The sequence below is a fragment of the Podarcis cretensis genome, assembly GCF_951804945.1.
Source record: "Podarcis cretensis genome assembly, chromosome: 2".
Classification (NCBI taxonomy): domain Eukaryota; kingdom Metazoa; phylum Chordata; class Lepidosauria; order Squamata; family Lacertidae; genus Podarcis; species Podarcis cretensis.
The window spans coordinates 47,972,828-47,998,285 of record NC_137171.1 but is presented as its reverse complement, the minus strand read 5'-3'; the positions used below and the strand labels follow the sequence as shown (position 1 = coordinate 47,998,285).

Sequence of the window (25,458 nt, the reverse complement as noted above, 5' to 3'; positions counted from 1 at the left end):
TACGCACACAGTGGTAGAATCAGTGAACAGAAAAATATGCTTGATCCTCAAGTGTGGAGTGAAATGCAAAAGGATTAGGTGGGCTGCCCTGAGCTCCACTCAATTGATCAGATTGGAGGACCCCAGAGGTGACCACTGCCCCTGAACTGCTTGTCCATTGCAGTGAGTCATCCATCCCTGTAGGCTGGTGTCTGTGGTTATTACTGTGTGCAGTGGATCACAGGATAGAGTCCCTTTCTGCAGGTTGAAGTCCACCATGAAGCACTCTGGGGGGAGGAATAGGTGCGCTGCAGGCATGTCTATCCCCCTGATAAGTCAGCAATTGTGGGGTGGTGGTGAGTTGACTCTTCGTCCAATAACAAAGCCAAGTCTCTGTAAGGCTGATAGAGTTGATTCCAACTGCTGTTGTGCCAGAATGACAGACCGCACTCTCAGGAACAGGTCATCTGGGTATGGATAAATATGGTCACTGTGGAGGCGGAGGTGTGCCACCAAGATCGCCATAATTTTTGTGAATACTCTGGATGCTGATACAAGGCTGGATGGAAGCAAGTTGTACTGGAAATGAAACTTTCCCAGTGCAAATCTGAGATATTTCCTGTAGGAAGGGTGAAGGGTGAATGAGAATGTGAAGGTACATGTCCTGAAGATCTATAGATTTTACATAACCGCTTTGTTGCAGGGTTTCTCCAGTTGACGAGAGGAATTCCATGTGGAACTTCTTGTAGATTACCTAGCAGTTCAGGAACTTGAAGTCCAGGACCTCCACTTGCTGAGGTCATTTTTGAGAAACACAAAAGAAAATTGAACAGAATTGCTCATCTGCTAGGAATGGATCGATGGTTGCTATGTCTAGAAGCTGGTGTACACACTGTCACATGATCCTTGGAGATTGGTGATGAGACAAAATGGAGGCATGGCTGAGCCAAAAGTTCTGTTTTGTATCCATACATTAAAGAGTTCAGAATCCACAGATCAATACTGATTTTCTGCCACTAACTGGAGAAGAACTGAAGACAAGTGAATTATTGAACAACCCACAGTAGGATCCTGCCAGGGGTAGACAAACCCTGCACAACTTTTTCAGGGATTGTCTACCCCTGGCAGGATTCTGCTGTGGGTTAGTCAATAATTCAACCCATATGATAAATGCCCTTGAGAAAATGGAGGCAACACAAGCCTATCTAAATGAAAAGCAACAGCCTCATGAAGTCTGCACAAGGCAAAGTCTATTCATCTCTCCATGGTGTCCTTTAGTTCAGAGTCACCTTTTTGAGGAAGCAGATTTCTAGAAACTAAAATGGTGACAGGTTTGTCCACTGAGGAGGATTTTAAAGAGGACCTAAACATTTATTTGCAATCTGGCCTTTTTAAAAAAACCTGAAGGGAGGTTGGAATTAGTATGGAAGAGGACTGTGGCTCTGGAGCACCGCAGTTTCCTTAGAAGGAGCAGGGGGAGTTTAAAGCTAGAGCAGTCAGGGATCTGTAAAGTCGTGGCATATAATGCTGATCCTGAAAAATATGGTGGGGCTGCTGTTCCTCAGAGATCTCACCATTGCTCCATTCCACCTTCTTCATCTCAGGGATGGAGCCTTCCCCATGAGATTGCATAACCAGTGGGTCAAAGGCTTTCCTTGCTGTGTCACTCAAGATTAGTTGAGCCAGGAAGCATACCACCAGCACCATCAGCAAGGGGGAGGGGTCTGGGAAGGGAGGGTTCTCTGCTGTGGTTGCTTCTGCTTCCCAGATTGAGAATCAGAGATCTCAGAGGCAATAGACACAATTAAGGCCTCCTTCAGTTGACTAATTAACTGAGAAGTCAGCTGCAAACCCCGTGATGTATTGTGATAGGTGGGATGGAAGGCCACCACTTTTCTCTCTGTACCTGTATTGAAGAAACAGGCAGGAGCAAAAAGCTGATTGGTAACCAATCACATCCCAGAAGAGTCTTTTCCTCCTGCCTCATCATGAAGGCAGAACCTAAACCCAACCTGATAATCCAGCGACACCTCCTAAAAATAAATATGCTTATGCTAAATTTTAGAAAGCACATTAGTTAACTCCTATTCTGCACAATTAAATTAACTTTTAAAACAAATGAAGTGATTCAAAAAAGTTAGGCAAGATTTCTATAAATGTGGACCCATTGAATAGCTCTTCCCTGGCTTTTATCATAGAATACTGGGGCCAGATGGGGCAATACTCATATCCTACCACCACTTGCCAGCCATGGCATTGATGTGAACACAAGCATGCTGGCCCTCCTTGCCCAGTTGCTGCACTGCCCTCACTTCTGCACATCCACTTGGGACGGAATATGCAAATGCTGCCTATACTGTACATGCAATGTCCAACATGTGTAGGTGATAATCATGCAGTTGGTTTCCCAGCCCCAGGAAATCAACTGCAAGGTTTCAGCCTATGTGAATTAACTAGTAAGGCGTTGCTGCCAAACAAGCTGGCGGGGGGGGGGGGGGGGGAGAGAAAGACCACTCCTCTCCATTTGATGGCCAGATTTGGGGTGTGTCAATATCGTCCAAACCAACAGCAACTTTCACTTGCAGCAATATATATATATTGTTTTCTTGACACAGTATATTCAGTTATTTCAACAGAAAGCCACCTACAGGACAGAATGCTTTCTGAGTCCTGCAGCAAGCAAGCACTTTGCCAGGGCTGATAATTGCTTCTGTACCTCTTTTGAGATGCCTGCAGCTGTAGTAGGTAGCAAACAGGAAGAGCTGCTAAATTCATTCCTAAATTCTCCAGGACTAGGGGGCAGCCAATGGACTTGCTAAACTGGCAACCAGCCAATTTAACCTTGCTAAAAGACCCAACAATGGAATTTTAAATTGTGAGCAGCTACTTATTCGGTTGCATTCTTGGCATCATGGAATATTTGAGGGAGATCATTCTACTAGCTAATTGATCAGCGTGTCAACTCTATACTGCAAATCACTTCTATGTAAAATGTATGCTTTCTTCGAGGATTCAATAGCTTTTAAAAAGATGCTAAGTCCCCCTTTACAAGTCACATTTGTGCCTTCTCCAGGGACAAACTAACTGTAAGTGGTGTTTTCTTCCAGGCAACTCTTATGGAAGAATTACATTTTGTTGATTTGTTTCAGTAATTGTATGTACTGTAATTGTATGTAGACTATCACTCTCTGCTCCAAAATATATTTACTTACTTTAAATAAACAGCTATCCAACTACAAAATGAAAGTGTAAAATATTAATAAAAAATCAAATTTGAAATAAAAAGTGGGCATTGTCTCCTGCATCTTAGTATAAGCAACTCCCTGTCTGTGTGGGGGCTGTGTTCTGGGTCATTACGCATGTCAGCAGAGCACACATAAGCACACCGCACCCCATTCAAACTCTTCAGGGTTTGAAAACAGCATGTGCATTCATGGCTGCACACACATCATACCCACGCAAAGAGGACCCCACCCCCAATGTTGGGGGCAACTCCATGTGTCTGCGGCCACAGCTGGCTGTTGAAGACCATTTGGCCACATAGCAAGACAGGATTGCCCATCAAATGCTCTAATTTGAACTGCCTAATCATGGACACTTGAGAGGGTGGCGCTTCACTGGCAGACCGGAACGTGCATGCATCCACTCTGGTCTGCTAGCTACACTTAAAATCTGACTGCACATGACACTTTCAGCATAGTCAGCAGAGAGCAAACCCTCCCCCCCTTTCATGCTGCACTGTATTGTGATGTGTTTTAATCATGTTTTGCCGTATTGGGAGCTGGGAAGAAGAAGAGGAGGAGTTTGGACTTGATATCCCGCTTTATCACTACCCTAAGGAGTTTCAAAGTGGCTAATATTCTCCTTCCCCTTCCTCCCCCACATCTAACACTCTGTGAGGTGTGTGGGGCTGACAGACTTCAGAGAAGTGTGACTGGCCCAAGGTCACCCAGCAGCTGCATGTGGAGGAGCGGGAAGCGAACCCGGTTCACCAGATTACGAGTCCACTGCTCTTAACCACTACACATTGGGCCCATTGTGTTTTTTCTTTTTTTGCCTCCCCCATAGGAAAATGTCACAACCTTTGGCAGGTAAGGCACTGGGTGGAAATCCTAGTCATCAAGGTTTTGAGGTAATTTGGGTATCATTCTGACCGAAGAACAGGTGTGTACTCAGGATACCCTATTAGAGGGGTCTAGGCGGAATTCTCTGTCCAGAAGCCAAGTGTGTGGCAGATGGGCCATAGAGCTTCCAGAGACAGCCTGGGAATGGCCACCCTGGTAGACTGGCATTTTGGGGAGGCCACAATCCTTGGCACAGTGCTGTAAAATGTTTCAGCTCTGCGGTAGGAAGGTGAAATGGATATACACCCAATGCCTGAGCCAAAGTACACCTATATCTGAAATCAATAAAGTTATGGCCATTTTTATCTCAGATTGTTATCTTGTCATGTTTGTTCCTTTACATCTTAGCTATAGCATCTGCACTGGGAGGGGCAGCACTGGGACTGGGACCACGGCATGCATTTGGATAAAGCTGAATCATTGTGTTCAAGTCCCTCCCCCCCCCCATTCCAGTCTTCTGACATCCTCTCTGACTACTGATCATCAAGATTTGCAGTAAAGCCTCTCCTCTTCCCAGAGGGGAGGGGTTGTGAGCGGGAATCGCTTCCCGTGCTCTCAGGTGCCCGTGGCCGGGCCCCCTGTCACTGGAGTCCTGGTCCTGTGTTATGCACCCCAGCCAGCCAATCCGACTGGCTGGGGGGGGGCGTGGTTTAGCCATTTTAAAACGGCTGCAGTCCCACAAGTTCTTCACAGTTTGGATAACTGAAGCACCCTGCTGTTGCAGAACCCTTTTTATGGCAACAAAACTCTTATCTGCTTGATTATATTATTGCTCTGGTTGCAGTTAAATATCATCTTAATTATGTGGGCTCATCTTTAGGGGCTTGAGCCTTAAGGGCAAAATATTGGGTAAGATCCATTTATTTCCCTTTTCCAGTCCCAGGATTCCACACTAGAAAACTTGTAGGGTTTTTTTGGAAAGTGTGAGATGAAAAATTATCTTGAATTTTGAATTAAGAATCTCTGGAAGAAACCCAAAGAGCTCTGGGAATGTAGGATAGATGGGGAATTAAAGAAAGAACCAATAGTAACCCCCCTCCCCTCCACCTTATGCTAATTAGTGATAGCAGGAACAAGAAACAATAAATTTAGGAAACCCCCCCCCCGACAATTTGGAGGGCTAGAAAATCCCTTATGAAAAGAAGGGAATTTTAAACTAAAACTATCTTTTGAAAATGCTAGATGAAGTGATGGTGTGATCGAGCAACACACATAAAAATTTGCTGCCTCCCAGGGCAACACTTTTAAAATTTTAAGTAATAACGTCCCATCAGACTATATCAATAATAATGTGCACACACACACACACACACGTCTTCTACATAATAAAAAATTTGGTCCCAATAACAAGCCCCTTTTCAGCTTTGCATTTATTAAACAGAAATTGTAATCTGTTAATAAAAATGATAGAAAGGGTGTCAGTTAACAACAACTGAATGTTTCACAAAATGAACTGCAAAACAATTCAGGTAGGTAGCCGTGTTGATCTGACGCATTCGAAATATGTATATATAAAATGTCCAGTTGCACCTTAGAGACCAACTAATGGTTGCAAAATGGTTATTTTCTGCATCCATCCCTATGAGATGCTACCATTTAATACCAGTTTCATGGGCAAAAAAAAATGAAGCTTTCCACATACTGCGACCCAAATTTTTAAAAGCACCTTTTGGTTTTGAGCAGAGGTCTCTATACGGACTATTACCTGAGGATACATGGAAACTGTTGGAAGCCATAATCCAAGTATTCTCCCCAAAAAAGTACAAGGAAGAAATAAAACTACTAATATTCATGCATGTTGTTTGGTAACAGCATTATACCATAAGGAAATCTGCAATAATTCATAACAGCATCTTGTAATAAAACAGTTTTATGCATCCCTCTCAAACTGTTTAGTGCTCAGATCTCATCAGACGGCTGAGTAAGCATTACTCTTTGGGACAGTAAATCTCAGTTTCCAATATGGTCTGCATTCAGAGATATGTATTTTAGCATTCATTCTAAAACACTTACAGCTAAGTATTTGTAAAGAATGGGAAGCTATTTATTTAAATGTCTGTATGCCATTTGCTTTGTCAACTCCACTAATCTAAGTTTGTTCTAGAGATGAGTCAAATGGGTCTTCAGGCAGTCCTGCATCAATATTATGGTATATTCAACCACTTAGGACAAAACAGTTACAGCTGTTTATTTTTTGTTTATTTGAACCTTGCACAAAAGGGGTTTCTGTGGGGTTTTTTAAAAGACAGAATTCATAGCAATCTTGGCAAGCTATGCTAATGTGCAATTTCAGGAAGATATGGAAGAAAGAGTGACACTGGGACAGCAGGAAACACATTTTAACAGGCTCCTTTGAGTCACATAACATTTTCCCCAGGCAAGCAAAGGGAAATCTATGTATGTAATTGCATGTCACAAGCATGTGAGTATCTATTTTTTTCTGCAGCAAAGCAGATTCTAAATAACTACAATTGTTGCAATATATACAAACACACATACTTTTATGTAAGGGCTGGTATCTCGGGTTAGAGGAAACCAAGTCAGAAAAGTTTTGTCAGCATCCCTAATTACACACACACACACACACACACACTGCTATTCTTTTAAGGATTATTCACATGAAAATGTAATTCCTCTGTACTACCCAAGTACAACATATGGTAGTAGTCAATGTCTACTAGTGTAGGGTTGCCATATCTTGAAGAGCAAAAAAAGAGGATAACCCAAGCTGGGCAAAGAGGCATGTGGGCATGCGGGGCTGCTACGCCTATGTACATCTTTCCCTGGCTTGGACTGGCAGTGACCATAGCATGCAGAACACCCACACACCTCTTTCCCTGGCTCAGGCTGGCAGTGGCAGCAGCGTGCAGAGCAGCCCGCCCCGTCCAAGCCCCCAACTCCCCCCCAAGCCCCGGACATTTCCTTTAAAATGTAAAAATCTGCATGGATGGGCATGTTGCCCCCCCCCCAAAGAAGAGATGTCTGGGTTTCCCCAGACTTATGGCAACCCTGTACTAGTGGCTTGAGCCCATAGATGAGGAGTTGCAAACTTCAGGCTTGAAGGCCACACACAGGCCCTTTGGACTCTCCTCAGGCCACAGACTCTCATTTTTAAACCGTTTTATTTCATGGTGTTCTGATGAGTGCTGGGCAGCTAATTCCTTGCGATTCTTCTGACATAGCCACTATTTAAATTTCCCACAATATCCCATTGATGCTATCAGTGGGATGATGCCACTTGTGTTTCCCACAGTGCTTCCTTTTGAGTGTTGCTCAAAATTATCTATTTTAAGTTTGATTGTTGTGTCCCCCACATTATTTAATTTCTATAGGAAGATACAGCAACAGAACAGACAAAGATGTGTGGAAGTCCTTGGTATTTAAGTTCAGTGATGGACTGGATATAAGTTTAAGACCTGAAGCTTAATCTATGCAAGTCAGACATGTCTTTCATTAGTCTTTCATTATCTTTAATAGGATATGTGCATGCTTTTTGTTGCTACATATCCTTTAAGAATCAGGTTTACTGCTTGGGACCTCTCCTAGACCTGACACTGGTGGGGGTACATGAGGGCTACTATTTAAATTCTCATTTTCAAGTCCCCGATAAAGCTTGTTTGAATTTGTGTTATTACTTTCAATTGGGTGCTTTATGAATGCATGTTCCTCTTTAATTTATGTAGCTATCACTCCATAGTGGAAAATGGAAAGAATGAAAGTTTACTTTATAGTTGTGTCAGAAGGTTAAACTATCGCAAGGGAACACTTTTTTAAAAAAACAGTAGATATGTCATGACAAACTGAAGTGCATATCAAGATCACTGCCATTTTCTTAGCTAATGCCACTAAACTAAATTAGAAAAACAACTGGGGAATTTTATTTTTATTTTAAAAAATATGAAAAATAGAGGGAAGATCCACACAGCAATACTATACAGATACTGTGCTATGCTTCACTGAAATTAGACCTCCTTGTAAAAGAAAGTACAATAAATATGTGCACTGTACACTTATCAACACATATGACAAATTAGAAAAGACTTCATCAAATCATTAAATAATTCCTTGTTGGCTGCACATATTAACATTTTAAAGCATATACTATTTGTCCTCATAATTCCTGGAGGAGATGGATTACTAGATTGGCTTTGGTTACAACGTGAAAAAAGAGTGCTCAGTAATAACTTACTTATGTGACAGCTAAGAGATGGGGCTTTTGATCATGTAACATTCTAACTGTAGTTTGCAATAATTGTGTGTCAGTCTTCACACCTTTTACAAGTTGTTCCAGATCTTCAAGAGAAAAAATTATGATGACAACACTGATAATTAGTCATATCCTATGTCTACCTAGAGTCATACAGAATATTATACAGACTCCCTGCTTGCAAAGTACAAAAACACTGCAGCGACTCTCTGCTTTAAATTAATGCAATTAAGATATATCTCAAGTAAAGCATCCAGATGTAAATCCTCCCAATACTATTATAAAATTATGGCCCTTTAAAAAAAAAGGCCTCTATCTTGTTTGTTTGTTTTGGACGAGACCATGGCATAAAAATTTTCTGCAGCTCTGCAGTGTTTACCTAATGCAGTGGTACCTCGGGTTACATACGCTTTAGGTTACATATGCTTCAGGTTACAGACTCCGCTAATCCAGAAATAGTGCTTCAGGTTAAGAACTTTGCTTCAGGATAAGAACAGAAATCGTGCTCTGGCGGCACCATTAGCTAAAGTGGTTCAGGTTAAGAACAGTTTCAGGTTAAGAATGGACCTTCGGAACGAATTAAGTACTTAACCCGAGGTACCACTGTACATATTATTACATCAACAAGGTATTAACTTGTTCAATGGCATCCACACAAGGCAATGAAGTCCATCTAGTGTTACCTTGCTCAATGGCACCCACGGGAGCGGGGCCAGATCTACCATGAAACTATTGAAAAAGGTCTAATTCTCATGACTTCTATAGATATCTGTCCATTGCAACTAATGCCCATTCTATTCCTGTGACCTCTGAGCCACAACAAGGCACTAGTTGCTAACAAGACGTTATTCCAAGATAGATTTATGCTGTTATGAATTGGGGAAGAAAGATAGTAAACAAAAACCTTACTTTTACTTCCCTTGTGATATTATTATACTCTACGGGCAGCCTCATTGCAAGCTCTTGGCCTGTGTGGATAAAGGGAGACTGCATGAACAACCAATATTGGGTGCACCAGCAAATCAGACAAATGCCCCCATTTAATAGAATGAGCCTCATGTCTAGAGAGTGGCCTGATAAATCCATTTCAGTGTTTCCAGTAAATAAATCTTGTGACCTCATTTAAACTCCAAGTTATTCTGTTGAAATCTAATTCTGCATCCGGAGGCAAATCGGTGCAGTTGGCACAAATCAGCAGTTACCAGCTTGACATATGTGATTCTGCAGTACTCCAGTGTACTTAGAATTCAGAATACTTTGCTAGCAATAAAATGCACTTTTTAAAAGGAAAAAAAATGTTTACAAGATGTACTGTAACTTTCCTGAAAACTGTGTTTCCTTTCCATCAAATTATACATAGGACAGACCTATATTTATGTACCGCTAGTAACTACCTGTATACTTGATCCACCAACAAACAAGAGAACAATAGAGTAACAGGTTTTTTTTTTCTGGCAGTGCATCCAATTACCCTTAAAATACACTCATACAAGGCTAATTTACTACACATATTGTTTACTTCAAAGTGGGAATAAACAGTCAAGGAAATGTAAATTAGTAGTTACAGAAATAGTAAGTAGGCCAAAATATGGAAAGAAAAATAATACCAGGGGAAAATAATTGTATTTGGGAAACTAATGTACACAACAACTAGAAAAGATGGTAACCATTTTATACCAAAAGAAAGCTGAAGCAATTTCATGAAAGAAGAAGAAAGTTGGGAAGAGGTTTTAAAATCAGTGATCTAGAAACAAAGAACCCTATTGCAGTTTTGAAGCTATGCAAACACAGGATAATTAATACACTTCCTGAGCAACAGTTCTTCAGCTGAAGCATAGTTACAACTTAAACATCACAAGGACCATTGACAAGAAGTGTGTACGCTGTTGTGCCTGAATGTGAGGAATCCAGATTCAGATGCTGATTCAGCAGTAAAGCTCACTGGGGTCCTTAGATAAGTCTCTATTCTGCAGTTTAAGATGCCTAGCTCACTGGAAGAATGGCAGGGAATATATCTACTGCACAGAGATATTGTGATTTAACGTTCATAGTGCCAAAGAAATTTTAACAATTTTGAAAGAAACAACAAATACCTCACAGGGAATTCTATCACTAGATTAGATTAGATTAGATTAGATAAATTTATTGTCATTGTCCGTATATACACAGTATACACAACAATGAAAATCAAACACCCAAGACCGGATTCACATACACATTTACACGTATCTCCAACACTCTCATCCTATTCAGACATAATCTATTAAAACATACATAATCCAGAATATAACACAACCTATTAGAAGCATAGCATAACCTAAAACCTATCTCATTCCTTACTACTCACTGCTTGCTATTTCTTGGTTTGCTCCAATCCAAACCAAGCACATGCATACAGTAATTTAAAACATGTTTAGAGGGCATCAGGTGCTTCTAGCTTTGTACAGTAGGATAAAATTAAAAGCTATGTTGAACAAATACTCTTCCATGAGACGGAGCCATATATGCTTGTGGATCAATTTTGCTGGGAAGACAATCTTTTGAGAAAAGTATTGCCTAGGATTCATTCTGGGCTAGGAAAAGCAACAGAAATAACTTCATTGACATCAAACTTACAAAGGGATTATAGGACTTAATATCATTCTATATGACAACTGGACATTTGAAAAGTGTGCTGGTTTTCCCCACCCACCATTTATGCCTGCCTTAGGAATGCAACTATCTCTTAATAGCCAGACTTTCTGGAACTTTTCATATCACAAGTCTGGGCTATGTTTTTCTGTATTTGAATTATTCACACACTGAAAAGGGTAAGACACAGAAGCATAATAAATTGTCACTTAAAGTAACATTGAAAGAAACGTATGCAAAGTAAAAACAACATGTAAAGATACTTCTCTCAATCGTTTTTGTTATAATGGAAAAAGGTTATCAAAGGAAGTTTACACATTCATGTGAAGAATTTATGTCAATCTAAAATTTAACATGGGCTTTTGATTCTGTGTGAGGCACTAACAAACTACTAATGAACTTGAAAATAATTAGATGGGTCTTCTCCCTCCATTTTTAAATTAAATTAAATGTAAGGCTTATGCAATGACAAAATTATGTCAGAGAAAAGTGTACATTCTCCACATTTCAATTCACTTCAGTAAGAAATATGGGATAAATTACAAAGTACCTCATAGGTAATGATTACCAAATGTTAATCACAATGTTTTACTCATCTTATCAGTAATGCTAGTCCCACAAAAAAATAAGTAGTGAAAATGTCTCTGTTATACCTGTAATGAACCTTAGTGACATATCACAAGGATATAATATGTGGGCCTCTCCAGAAATATGACAACATGACAGCTGGTTAATACTAATAATTATTAATACCTCTATGTTAAAAGGAGAAATCTAGAAAGGCTTTCTGAATATGACAAAGCTAACATATTCACCACTTCACTTCACAATGAAAACTGAATTTTGTACTTGAATGTCAAATCACAACTGAACAGATCTTCCAATACAAATGCAGAGTAACTGCATGGACACTTAAATATAGTGCTGTAATGGTATCGTTGAAGTAAAAAAAAAAGTGTCTTAGAACATACCTTGTCTTGGAAACTCATCAGACTCTCTGTGAACTAGGTCAGTAACTCGATTTCCATAGTGCATTCTGGTGTCATGATCATAAGCCTTCAGTGTCTCACTTGAACTATAGGACTTCTGAGTAGGCACTCTACAGTCCTCACTGTCCAGTGATGAACTTGTGTAGCGACATTCCTTTCCACACCTGCCTCTTGTCAAAGAGCGGTGCCTTCGATCTTTTATATCCATAATTCTGAGAGAAAAGGAAACTTTTTCCCACTGATGTAAAACTTTAAGGCAGAGACTGGTTACTTTTCCACCTACAAGAAATAAAAATAATGCTTAAGTATAAAGTGATGACTTAAATATACATTTGTTTGTGTGTGCGCGCATCTGTGTGTATCTGTAAAGTCACATTTTCTCACTTTCTTAGAAAACTAAAGTGAAAAAGACACAACAGCCAACAAAGCATTTCAATTGCTTTAAAAAACCTATATGGGTAATTGATCCTAATGGAAACAAATGAAAGAAATTTGATTTAACTGCATGAGTTATATTTTATTAAAACTATGTTTTTATTGAAGAGTTTAAAAATTGATGATAAAACAAACTGCTGTAATCTTTTCATTTATGCATGCACACTGATAACAACATGACAGTCCTTTTGACACTCTGATATTAGCTCATGCTCTGCAACAACACACAGAAAAACAGATTGGAAACAGCTTTAATTACAGTATTTCCTTTTATAGCTGCAGGAGGGTCTGAAATGTAGAGCATCATATGAAGTGTGCAGATTAGAATGAAGCACACAGTGAAGTTTAAAGAACGAACCATTAAGATTCACATGCTATACAAGCAAGTTTCAGAAAAACCACAAATGCTTCCTTAGTATTCCTTCATAATTTCCCTTTTTCATCATACTTTTTTTTCTTCAACTGGCTTTCTCACCCACCATAAAGCTCCACCGGTGTTCAGCAGTTTAGGATTGCTCCCTTAGTCTAGTTATGATCACAGCCTAAGCATTTTTTAACTCTCTTACTACATCAGGGGTTAATTGTTAGAAAATGCTGTAGGTGTCAGTTACAAAATGGCACTCATGGGAGCAGGCCATAACACAAAATATGTACCATGGAGGGACAGGCATAATTTATCATAGCTGCTGTGGATGGCATGGCATCACACACAAACAGAGGGCCATCATTGCTGCTCCCTACTCCCTCTAATCACATGCTTGTTGTGGGAAGTCACCTATGTGTCCTGATTGTGCAGATCATGCACACAATGATGCTGTTGGTAAACAGGGAATGTTTCCATGTACTAGGAAAAATATACAATGTGGCCACACCACATTTTCTCTCCCTTTCTCTCTCACACACATACACACACAGAGCACATGCACACATATAGACCACAGACACACACGCTTCTCTCACACACAATCACATACTTCACATATGCATCCCTCAGTCTCTCACACAGACTATACACACAGCACATACACCCCTCCCTTTCTTACAGATCACATGTACATGTATGCTTCCTCCCCCCTCCAACTCTCACACACCAAGAGATATCTCGCTCTCTTTCTCTCAGCCCAAGTGGATATCTCTCAATAATACACACATAGCAAGAACATACTTGAGCACACACATTCAGAAAGCTCCTCCATGGGTGAAGGAAGTGCCTGCTATTGGAAATAAATAAAAAAGAGAGCACTGGGTTGGCAATCTCTGTACTACATCATTCCCAAATCTCTTGCAACCTCTGAATCTTTATGGGCCTGACAGACATAACTTGTTTTAAAATTTATATTCTGCCCATACGGCTGGGTTTCCCCAGCCACTCTGGGTGGCTTACAGCATATATAAAACCACAACAAATCAAACATTAAAAAAACAAAATATCCTATACAAGCAACAAACAAACCAAGAAATCAATAGAAATCAACAACAACAACAATAACAACAACACTAAACAGTTTACAGTTATACCCAAATTAAAATAACCACCAACTCCAACTAAACATTTAACCAACACCAACTCAGAGGAACCAAAATTAGAAACATTTTAAAATATTTTAGCCAGTTGTCACAAACCAAGAGTTGTTCCAGCAATGTCTCATTGGCCTCCCAGGAGCCTCTTTTAGCTGTTCAGGATGAGATGGGCCCCGACCCCTAGACCAGGTAGAAATGAGTTTTGCAGCATTCATGGCAGCAGCAACATCCCTGGATTTACATAACTAATATACGGAAGATAAGCCAACAGATGGCTTCTAGCTTAGCTATAGAAAAAGTGCGGCCAACACCCTGAAACCAGTATTCCTCTGATTGCCAGGATTAAGAGCAGGCTACATGAACCATGAAGCATTTGATGTTCTTTTCCCCCCTTCAGAGTATCACTCTGAAAAGAAGCAATTTTTGGTAACCAGGAGAACCAGATGTTTGAAGACACCCACATGTATATTACAATCTGTGAATTCTTAAAATCACAACAAGTTTATTTTTTTAAAATGTGAGAATCCATGAGACAAGGTAAAAAACCAGAACAATAGAAAACCAAATACCTATCGTTTTCTGGAAAAACACACACCCAAAACCAATATAAGATACTTACTTAAAAGCCTGCAGTGTTACAATTGTAAAAACCATCAGCCTGCATATATTAGGCAAATTTATATACATGTGCATAACTTTAAGCACACGGGCAGCATACTTTTAGTATTCAGTATGTGTTTCCAATATTGGAAGTTTTGCTTCAGGCTTGGAAGTCTAAATATCACAGAAATGTATATGTATGGGGGAAGCTTTTTGCTTAGAGGGCATGGGGAGTACCCAGGTCACCACCCTCAGATGATGATGATGATGATTAATTAAATTTGTGTATCCCCCTTCATCTAAAGATCACAAGGCAGTTCACAACTTAAATATATAAAAATGAAAAAACAAACACACTTAAAACATCATAGAATGTTGATCAGCTAAAGGCCTTAGATCACTTGTAGGTGGAAAGATGGAACTGATAAATACTATATGACATCATATTCATAGGTATCAACTAGTCCAGCCCAAGGTTTTTTGTTGCATAGATGATTTAAAGTTTTGCCACCACACTTCTTTGGTGAGCAACATAACAATAGAACATTGAACCCATCCAGCATCTTCTATAAATTTTTTAGAAAGTAGCCTTGACATGTCCACCCGCTTTTGTGTCGAAAAAAACTCTTGGTTGACATTCTGTCAGAAAGAGAGAGGAGGAATGGAAGGAGATTACTGAATCTGTTGGTGGAGAGGGTCTGGGTTGTCCCCTAGGAGACCACATTCTCCACATGCTGCCGTATGTTTCAAGAGAGGAGGGAGAGTTGAACAAACCAGCTGTCACCCTGCCACTGGAGAGGAAGGCTGCCCTGGCAACTGGGAAAATGCAAGACCCTGAGTCAGATAGTAAGTTGGCCAGGCAAACTTAGGCCCCATCTCCAAGGGTGCATCATCAAATGCAGCTGTACAAGCCAACACAGCCTACTTGGGGTGTTCGCTTGCTTGCCCACTCCCATTGCTTGGGAAGAGAACCAAGAGAATGGCTGTGCCTACCACACCCTTGAAAAGGGTGTAAGGTTGCGACAATGCCTTAGATTGTGCCTAGCCATGTATCTTAGAGCCCTGCTTCTGAGCTACTAATTTTGCAATCTGTATCCTAATTTATGTTTAAACCATGTGCTAACCTTTAGAATCAAGTCCTCAGGAATACTTGAGCCGAGAGTCCAAGTTCTGAAAGCAGAGTTCCTGACCAGGCACTTGCTCTGCATTTCACCCTCAGTGCAGCCTGGGAATGCATGATTCACCTTTTCTGGCATTTTGGCAGTCTTCAAGAGTATTCCTGAATATGGCCACTTACTCCAAAACAGCTTGACTTTCTCTTGGCTCTTCCACCTGGATACCAATCTCCACATGTTATTATCCAGTAAAAACCTTACTGGGGACATGAATCTCTCTATTTGAATTTAATCTACCAATAAAGACTGCTTCTCCCTTCCTATGTTCCACTCAGTAAACTTCCTCCATCTTTCTCTTTTCCCTCCTCTTTTCCTTCCTCATTCTGCCTTCTCTCCTTTCCATTTAGGCACTACAGTGGTACCTCAGGTTAAGTACCTAATTCGTTCCGGAGGTCCATTCTTAACCTGAAACTGTTCTTAACCTGAAGCACTACTTTAGCTAATGGGGCCTCCTGCTGCCACCGTGCCGCCGGAGCACGATTTCTGTTCTCATCCTGAAGCAAAGTTCTTAACCCGAGGTACTATTTCTGGGTTAGCAGAGTCTGTAACCTGAAGCATATGTTACCTGAAGCATATGTTACCCGAGGTACCACTGTACAGCACAGTCTATACTAGTGAATACACAGAGACAATAAAATGTTCCACATTCATGTCCATGTCAAGTAGTTTGAAATGAGTTACAAAGCAAAAATGGATACATAGAATAGCTAGTAAAACTGAGAATGAATTACAGTATAAATGAAATAAAGTAAACAGCGAAAGAGAACTATAAATGACTTCAGGTGACTTAGAATCAGTAGTTAAACTGCAGGTTTAACATGAGTTCTGACTGGTAGTTGCTTTTCTCTGTGCATTTGTTAGCTACAAGGTTCCTCTGGCTTTTTGATTTTTATCATGCTACATAGAAAATATGTCCTGTGCACTAGAATCACATTTATTACAACTTTTTTAGTGGTTACGTAAAAAAAGAAATCAGTCATTATGATCAAAGTTCTTAGTCTTTGTTAAATTATAAATACTTTCCTCTTGCATAAAAAGAACAATTATCTACTGCTACAGTGTTGTTAAGGTAGATAAAATAATTTATCATTGCATAATTAACACAATATTGTTAAGCATGCTTTAACAATTTTGTATAATGGATTCATATCACTAGAGAATACTTTCGATTAAGCAACAACTTTAGAAACAATTTTTGACCATGACTGTCTAAATTGATTGTCTAAATTGACTTCTAAAAATCAGATATGTATAAATGACTTTTTAAAATAAAAAAAACCAACCAAAAACCCCACACACAATCTTTTCAGTTGCAGGTACATAGATCTAATCTACATTTTTTGACTCAAGTTCTCTGACTCTCGTCCTCAGACATCCAGTACGTAGCTGTTGGAAGCACATGTATTCCCCAGTATGTTATACTGCTTCGAGTGAAGACAGCACAGCACATTCCCTCTACAGTATATACCAATGTTTTTAATATTTTGTTTCACACGTAATTGTGGCATTGTTAAATCACCCTGTTAGCAGGTAGAGCTGCCATCAGGATCATGAGTGATTGACAATTGTGTGGAGGATTATTTAGATGAACATATAATTTCATATGGGCGCTGCTGCAATTTCCGCAATGGAAGATGCTGCTCAAAGATGCTGCCACCATTAAGCAAGCCATGACAATCTTGGATAAAAAGGCAACGCCATTTCTGCTATGCCCATATCTTATGGACATAAAGAAAATAACATTTCAGCTATAAAGAACTTCATGGTTAAGGATAAGAGAGAAGGGAGAAGGACAGTGAGATCAGAAGAAGGCAGCATTAATGAGAAAGGAAAAGCGGAAATGCCAGTTCAGGAGATACAAACTGTTAGTAATTTCATTCTCTCATTGCTGTTGGATCTCGTGATTCACTGTTTACATTCCATTGTGATAGGAGTGTGGGAACGGAACTCAGACACTGTACTTCCGTTCTGTGTGCTTTTGTATTTTTTCTTTGTTCTCGGCTTTCAGACAGAAAGGACATGTGTGAAGCTGCTGCTCACACTAGCTATGTTTGTTGTTTTGATTTGCTGTAAATAAAGAAGCTTTCACGATGCCAAATGCCTCCACAGCCTCGCTTCTTGCTGGTACTCTGCTACTGCATTAGCGTGCTCACAGCTCCACTGGATGTGGGTCGCTGGACACTTGCATATGCGAAAGGGTACACATGGCAGATTCGTGTTGCAGCAGCATGCTTATTTCTAGTTATGCTATAGAGCAGATACTGGACTACAGTGCCCATCATCCCATGCTGTCTTGGATTGAGAGAAATGTAGTTCAGCAACATATAGAGGATACCATCCCTGGTATAGAATGTCCCACTGGGTGTTGAGGAGACATGCTTCTTAGCTTCAAAAATCAGATTGTCCCTTAAGCAGTAGGAACTGCTGCACCAAAAATTAAAGCAGCAGCAGCAGCAGCAGCAGCAACAACAACAACAACAACAACAATAGCAAAGGTCTGGCTGTGCTGTGCACAAAATTGATTGTATGCACATATTTAATTTTCATACTACATTACATCTTTAGACTCCAGTTACTCTCAGAGATTCATGTTGAGAACAACTTTGATAATATGCTTCAAAAACAACACATTTGTGTGGAACTCTCTTTCTCTCTCCCCAAAATATGTATACATGACATGATGGCATCACATTGTGAATTTCTCTGCCCACACTTACATTATTGACTGATGCTGGTATGAGTAAAAAATCTTATGACACTATGATGTCATGCCATATGATGGCTGCTAGTACACATTATGAGGGGGGGGGATCTCAATATGGGGACGTTTCTTTTGGCAGCATTCCTGTGTCCTGTGACAGCTCAAAAATAATAATAATAGAACTGAGCTGGACAACTTCCCAGACTGCATCTCAATACAGACAATTTGCAGCCAGATCTAACACATTTGTATCCATTGGTTTCAATGACACTAATTCTCATGTTTGTGTGCGTATAATGGAAGCTTTAATTGTTCTGAGGCTGTAGCAAAGACAGACAAGTCCAGCCCTAGTCTTTGAGTCAAACTACATTTTATATTCAAGGTGTTGTTTGCCCTTCTGTCTTTTTTATTTTTTAAATGGGTGATCTGAATTAGGACCACAGTGGGGGTGGAGAGTGATAGAAATCCTTTCCTTCTTGCGGTGGTCTTAACAACCAACCCCACTCCAAAAGCTGCACCCCATGAGAAAAGCTGCTCTTGGCACTGATAGCTTTCCTTTCAGGGCAACTCCCAGCTTCAGGGAGCAATTTTTGTGATTTATATGTATGAGGGGAAGAGTTTTAACATACATACACACTGACCTGGTCCTGATCAGGATTACCCTATCTATATTTTAAACAAAGATGCAAGTACAAACCATGTATATGCATTACGTTTAACCAATTCTCTTTGTTTTCCTTTTACTTGCTAAATCATATACTGTAAGCAAGTTCCCCTATCTTGGCAGCAGTAGCTCAAAGCTTTTCCTCCAAACACCTGAAAAAAATAGGGAAAGAAAGAAATGGGGGGGGGGGAGTCTCTCCAGCAGTATGAATTCTCTGCTCTTGAAATGGACACACGATGGAAGTTTTTTTAGGCTGGGGAATCTTAGACCAGGGGAGGTAAATTAGTTGTGTGAATTGCATATGTTGATTGAAACCTGACAGCAAAATTGTCGACTGGAGTCTTCTTGTAGTCTTTTAATTGATTCATTTATCACAATACCTTTTCTGTTTATTTTCTTTGTGATACACCATGGAGCATATACTTTGGGAAAGGGGAATTGTTGGAGATAATTTACACATTTCCAGAACTTTCTCCAAAAATAATTTCAAAGGTTAGTTTAAAAGCCCTAGATTTCAGTAGAAAGACTGAAGTTGTTTCTTATACAAGTAAATGGAGCTTTGTTCCACCTACCTTTGAGCATAAAAGTTTCCTTTAGTGTACATAAACCATTAACTTAGTTACCATGAATTCCTAGTGCTTTATGCACACAAAACTTTGTCAGAAATAACACAACTTCCTACTGTGAGCCTTTGTCCTAACATTTCAAAGCGGGCAGTAAAAACTCTAAGAAAGGAAAAGGTAAAAACACACACAAAGAAATGGACAACTGAAACCTTTAATGAATAAGGAAGTGAATTCCAAAAGGGGAGAATTCCATACCTTTATTTACTGTTTTATATCCTACTATCAAATTCTTTTATGAACTTCAGCTAATCATCAGTATATTACATTTAATACAATCATTTTTTCAAATTAGTAAATGGTAAAATTGAAACTATTATGAATTCAGTAATAAAAAAAAAATCCTATTACTGAACCCCCTAGTCCACCCACAGTATGCAGAAATACATTGCCTTATTTACAGCCTACCATCCCAATAAAGATACCTATGCATAAAATACTACTTAAAGCCTAGTGCTCCAAGCCAGAGATCAGTGCATGCTTAGGCCTAGGCTCGATGTTGGGAACTCAGGAACCACTCACCCTCCATCTTCAGATTCAGTTCATCAGCCCACTACTGCATCCAGACACATAACCACTCATGATTGTGAAGTTACAGAAAAATAAAAGCTTAGTATCAGCATATGATTACACCTCACTCCAAATCTCCTAATGACAGCTCCAAATGGCTTTATATAGATATCAAATAGCATAGGAGACAATATAGTGCCCTGTGGCCCTCAGAGCTCAAGATCCAGAGGACTAATAAACACTTATCCAATGTTTTTTCCCCCCTGTTCCTGGAAGCAGTAGTTTAATCACTGAAGAAGCGTCTCCAAATATCTATCTCCTAGGAGGATACTATGTTGATGGTATCAAAAGCAGATGATAGAATGTACAGAAGCAGTAGGGCAAACTCCCACTTGTCTGTCTCCAAATGAAGGTCATCAATCAGGGCAACCAAATCACTCCCAAAAGCAGCTCTGAACACAAAAATTGTTTGGAAATGGTTTAGAGCAAGACCTCTCCTCGGGTGGCGGCTAGGCACTGGAATATGTGTGGTGTGTTGGGGGGCAGCTTGTGGCCATCACCTCCCCTTCCTTTTGGGTATTCCATTAAAGGGATCTGGAGGTTGTGGATCCTGTCCGATGCCCTGCTGGTGGCTAGGGCCATGGCAGAACCCCCAGTGACGTCAGGGGAAGCTTCCAGTTGTATGTGCATCAACAAGCTCCTCCCACTTGTTGTTAACCCTCAAAAATGACTTCCTGCTGGACGGGATTGAGTCAAGTATAATTTGTTTGATCCAATGCCTAAGCCAATACCACTCACAGGCTGTAACCAATAAAGTTGTGGCCTTATTTAACCCACTGACCTAAAATACATGTGTCCTCGTGTCTTATTTTATCTCTAAGCGGGTGGCGGCTCCTCGACTCACAGTTACCACAATTATGCGGGGGGGGGGGAGTAGTGATGAGATGCATGATTTTGTAGTTCAGAGGCAATATACTTTCATTGTATTTCTATGAAAATTCTCATCAAGATGGTATGTTTGCCTTACTGAAAAATTCTTTCATTTCTTGCCAATTTCCATCTATAATAATCTGTTCTTCTTCCCATTATGTTTAATATATTCTATGTTATCTTACAGCATATTTCACCAGTCAAGTATAGTTAGCCAATTTTTTTGTTAAGATGCTGTATGTGTTGGTAAAGAACATTTATCTTAGCTCTATAGATGATCTCTTAAATTCATTCATTGAAATTGCATTCAAATATTTAATATAATATTCTGACCTTTTAATTGCATTAAAAATGTTAATTAACCTATGGTTCCATGCTTAAGAATTTCTCTTTAGTAATTGTTTCTCACTCTAGTTTCAATGAATACTTTAATTGCTGGTGAATATATGAATAGTCAAGGGTCCAGCTTTATGAGGGTAACTATATATACAGTGTTTATGTATATTTTAAATATTTTACTTTAAACTGCCCTTGAATTTGAACAAACAAGATAACTACAAAATAAATGTTGCTCTAGTATAAAAAACTTACACTGTCCATTTCACTTATCAATAAAAATATGTATACAGTGATATTCAGAGAAGACATATTGAAGTCAATTGTCAAAATCATTTCATTTGGTCTGTTCTGAGCATGACTAACATTGGATATCACTCACAGTATTTTTACATATATTTATTAAAATAGAAACTATCCTCCAACATAGCCCAGATACATTCAGCAAAATCAATATATGTCTCAATAGCCCTACAAAATCCATACTGATAAACACTAAACCAGGAAGAAAGGCCTAAACAGAGGTATGGTGTAATATATGTTGATAAAGGTCAGGGCAACAATCAATCAATCAATCAATCAATCAATCAAGGTATCTGAATATATTGCAAAAATTAGAAGAACAATATTATTTTAAAGCTAAAGGTACCCCTGACTGTTAGGTCCAGTTGCGGACGACTCTGGGGTTGTGCGCTCATTTTGCTCTATAGGCCGAGGGAGCCGGCGTTTGTCCACAGACAGCTTCCGGGTCATGTGGCCAGCATGACTAAGCCACTTCTGGCGAACCAGAGCAGCACACGGAAATGCCATTTACTTTCCCGCCGGAGCGGTACCTATTTATCTACTTGCACTTGATGTGCTTTCAAACTGCTAGGTGGGTAGGAGCTGGGACTGAACAATGGGAACTCACCCCGGCGTTTAAACGGCATTTCTGTGCGCTGCTCTGGTTTGCCAGAAGCGGTTTAGTCATGCTGGCCACATGACCCGGAAGCTGTACGCCAGCTCCCTCGGCCAATAAAGCGAGATGAGCACTGCAACTCCAGAGTCGTCCGTGACTGGAATTAACGCGGGGTTCCTTTACCTTTACAGAAAACTTGGCCTATCGCTCAACATCCCAAAAATCAAAGTGCTGCACCACAAGGACTGACGTTGATGCTGAAATCCAGCATTGCCTGAGCTCTGTAAATGCAACTTTCTTCCGACTGAAGTCAGAGTGTTTGAGGACCAGAACATTCACAGGGAAACCACAATGCTTTTTTTACAAAGCTATTGTTCTACCAACTTTACTGTATGCTTGTGAAACATGGACCACTTATAAACGCCATCTTCAACTCCATCAATGCTGTTTCTGAAAATTTTTACATATCACTTGGGAAGACAGGTGAACTAATGCCAGTGAACTGGGCAAAGCAAAGATCACCAGTGTCGAAGCAATGTTTCTTCAACATCAACTTCGTTGGACTGGTCATGTTATTCGGATGCCTGAATAGAGCAACTACTCTATTCTGAACTTAAAAATGGAAAGCATAATGCTGGTGGTCAACAAAAGAGGTTTAAAGACTCTCTCTTTAAAAAAAGTTGTATAAACACCAACAACTGGGAAACACTGGCCTGCGATGGCTCCAATTGAAGAACAGCATTTTCCAAAGGTATCATGGACTTTGAAGATGCTCGAACTTGAGACGAAAGGGAGAAATGTGCTAAGAGAAAGGTACATTTGGCAAACCCTCACCATGATCAACTACCACTTGGAAATCTATGTCCCCACTGTGGAAGGACGTGTGGATCCAGGATTTGCCTCCACAGTCACTTACAGACTCAGTGTTAAGACAGTGTTCATGAAAGACAATCTTACTTGAGTATGAGTGATCATGGACTCTCATTCCTTGGAGGTTTTTAAGCAAAGATTCCTGCATTGCAGGGGGTTGGACTAGATGACCCTTGGAGTACCTTCCGACTCTACAATCCTATGATTCTAAGATTCGGTACATTACGAAGACAAGATATCAACCCACCACATTCACTCCCACACCTGCAGTTGCAAAGGAGAAGCAGAGCTGTATGTTAGGGTTGACATATTTCAAAAAGTAACAACCAGGAAGTCCCCAAAGTTGCTTTTTAAAAACAAAAACATCAAAAACTTGCAATTTTTCGATTGACTTGCCTAAGAAAGTGCCACCTTTCAGAAATTCCCTCTGGACGTTGATTCCACCTTTGAAAAAATCCACCTTTGAAATGGCCGTCCTACTATATGTCACCAGCATAATGCTGAGTGTGCCTAAACTCTGGACAGCCCCACTTAGTGGTTTCATGTGGGATAATATTGAATCTTGTGGAGCTTCGCACTGAAGGCTCCATGTGTCCGAACAACACTCTCCAAGCACTACTCTCTGAAAATGACCACCTAAGTAGGACTGGAAACACTGCATAATGATGCTGTCCACTCTTGCTCAAATAGCAGCTCCAGAAGGATATCTGGGTTGGTGATATTGAAAGCTGTTTAGAGACCAAGGAGAATTAACAGGGACACTCTCCCTCTGTTCCTCTCCTGACAGGGCAACCAAAATAGTTTCCATGCCAAAACTTCAGCCTAAAACATGATTGGAATCAGATTACTCCAATGAATCCTAGATCTGGCCTGTGACCAGAATTCAAGAACTTTGCCCAAGAAGGGGAAACGAGAGGTTGGTGATCAAAGGCAGATCTGACAAAAAGGCAGGAACGACTGCCAGACAGGCTGCAATTTAACAACCCCTGGGAACAGGCCCAAGTGTCCTCATTGGCTGGTTGGGCCCACTGCCAGGGGAACACCGAAACAAGGACAGCCGTCAGACGGGTGATCCAGGCTGTCATTGGTCAGATCGCTTGCATGGTCTGTGGCCTGGCCGTAACATCGCCCACCCAGGAATGTGAGTGAACTTCTGTGAGGATTATATTATTCAGAATTTTAAGATTATGAAAATTCATATAAATCAAAACATAGCTACATAGACAATAATGCTATATTTTCTAAGAATAAATGCTGCGGGTTCATAGTGTTGAAGTCATTTAATTCACATGTATAATCATGATATGTGGGGACTTTTACCATAGTAATAGCATGAAATGCAAGAAAATAAGTATTTGCTGTTATTTATTGAAGGATTAGAAGTATAACAGGGACTGGAAAAGTAGGAAGCAAAGCTAAAAGTGTGATATATTCAGACTGGTTTAACAGGAAGCATTTACAAATAAAAAACATCAATTAATTAATCAATCACATCCTTCCATAGGTAACTTTCACTAAAATCAGGAATAACTACGGTACTTTTCATTACACTGTAGAAACCCCTTCCTATGGTCTTGTTTTTAAAACGACTTTCAGAAAGTATTTATAGTTGCCTTATGGGTTGACTTCTACCACTTTAACCTGGAAAGGGTTTTCATGAGAGTCATTTTGTCCTATAACATCAGGTCATTATTTTTCAGCTTGCACATCTCCCAATAAATCACACAAGGTTGATAGTGACTAGCAGTGATCCCAGTGCAAGAAAGGCCACCTTTTCCATGCTTCATTTAGGCAAACTCTCCACTGATGTGACAGGGGGTTTGATGGGGAAATAAATAAGGCCCAAACCCTGCAATTATTTAACTGCCATTCAACATGAGGACTGAAGGATCACAATCTCTGTAACCAAGCCCTCAGTAACTAAGCCTATGGACTGTTGCATGTTCATACAGCTACCTTTTTTTCCATATTAGTTGACTTCAAGTGAAAACAAAACAAAAATAAGCAAGGGTCTGAAATTAAGACCTGAATTTGTATCCAACTCATTGTATGGGATGTTATATTCTGCAATTTTAAGTCAAACAAAAAAAGTATTTAATTTTATCATTTTCTCTGTGAGCTGAAATACTGGAATAATAAAAATGCTGCATATTTAAGCATTTGTCATTTTTCCAAAGTATATCATTATATTATTCTGTCTATTCATATTACTAAATTAGGTTACAAAGAGAACTTATCTGACAAACTGGAAGTCAGTTAGCTTGT

At 39.9% G+C, this 25,458-nt stretch overlaps 1 protein-coding gene across 11 annotated transcripts in view; it reads right to left on the bottom strand.

The window, feature by feature from the left end:
- TENM2 (teneurin transmembrane protein 2) overlaps positions 1-25,458 on the bottom strand; it is a 716,795-nt gene that overhangs the window by 627,115 nt on the left and 64,222 nt on the right. For all 11 annotated transcript variants that reach the window (XM_079964734.1, XM_079964747.1, XM_079964745.1 and 8 more), the window contains exon 2: positions 11,913-12,209. In XM_079964734.1, the coding sequence (XP_079820860.1) occupies positions 11,913-12,138 (226 nt within the window). In that variant the 5' untranslated portion in view covers positions 12,139-12,209. The remainder of the gene's footprint in view (positions 1-11,912; positions 12,210-25,458) is intronic.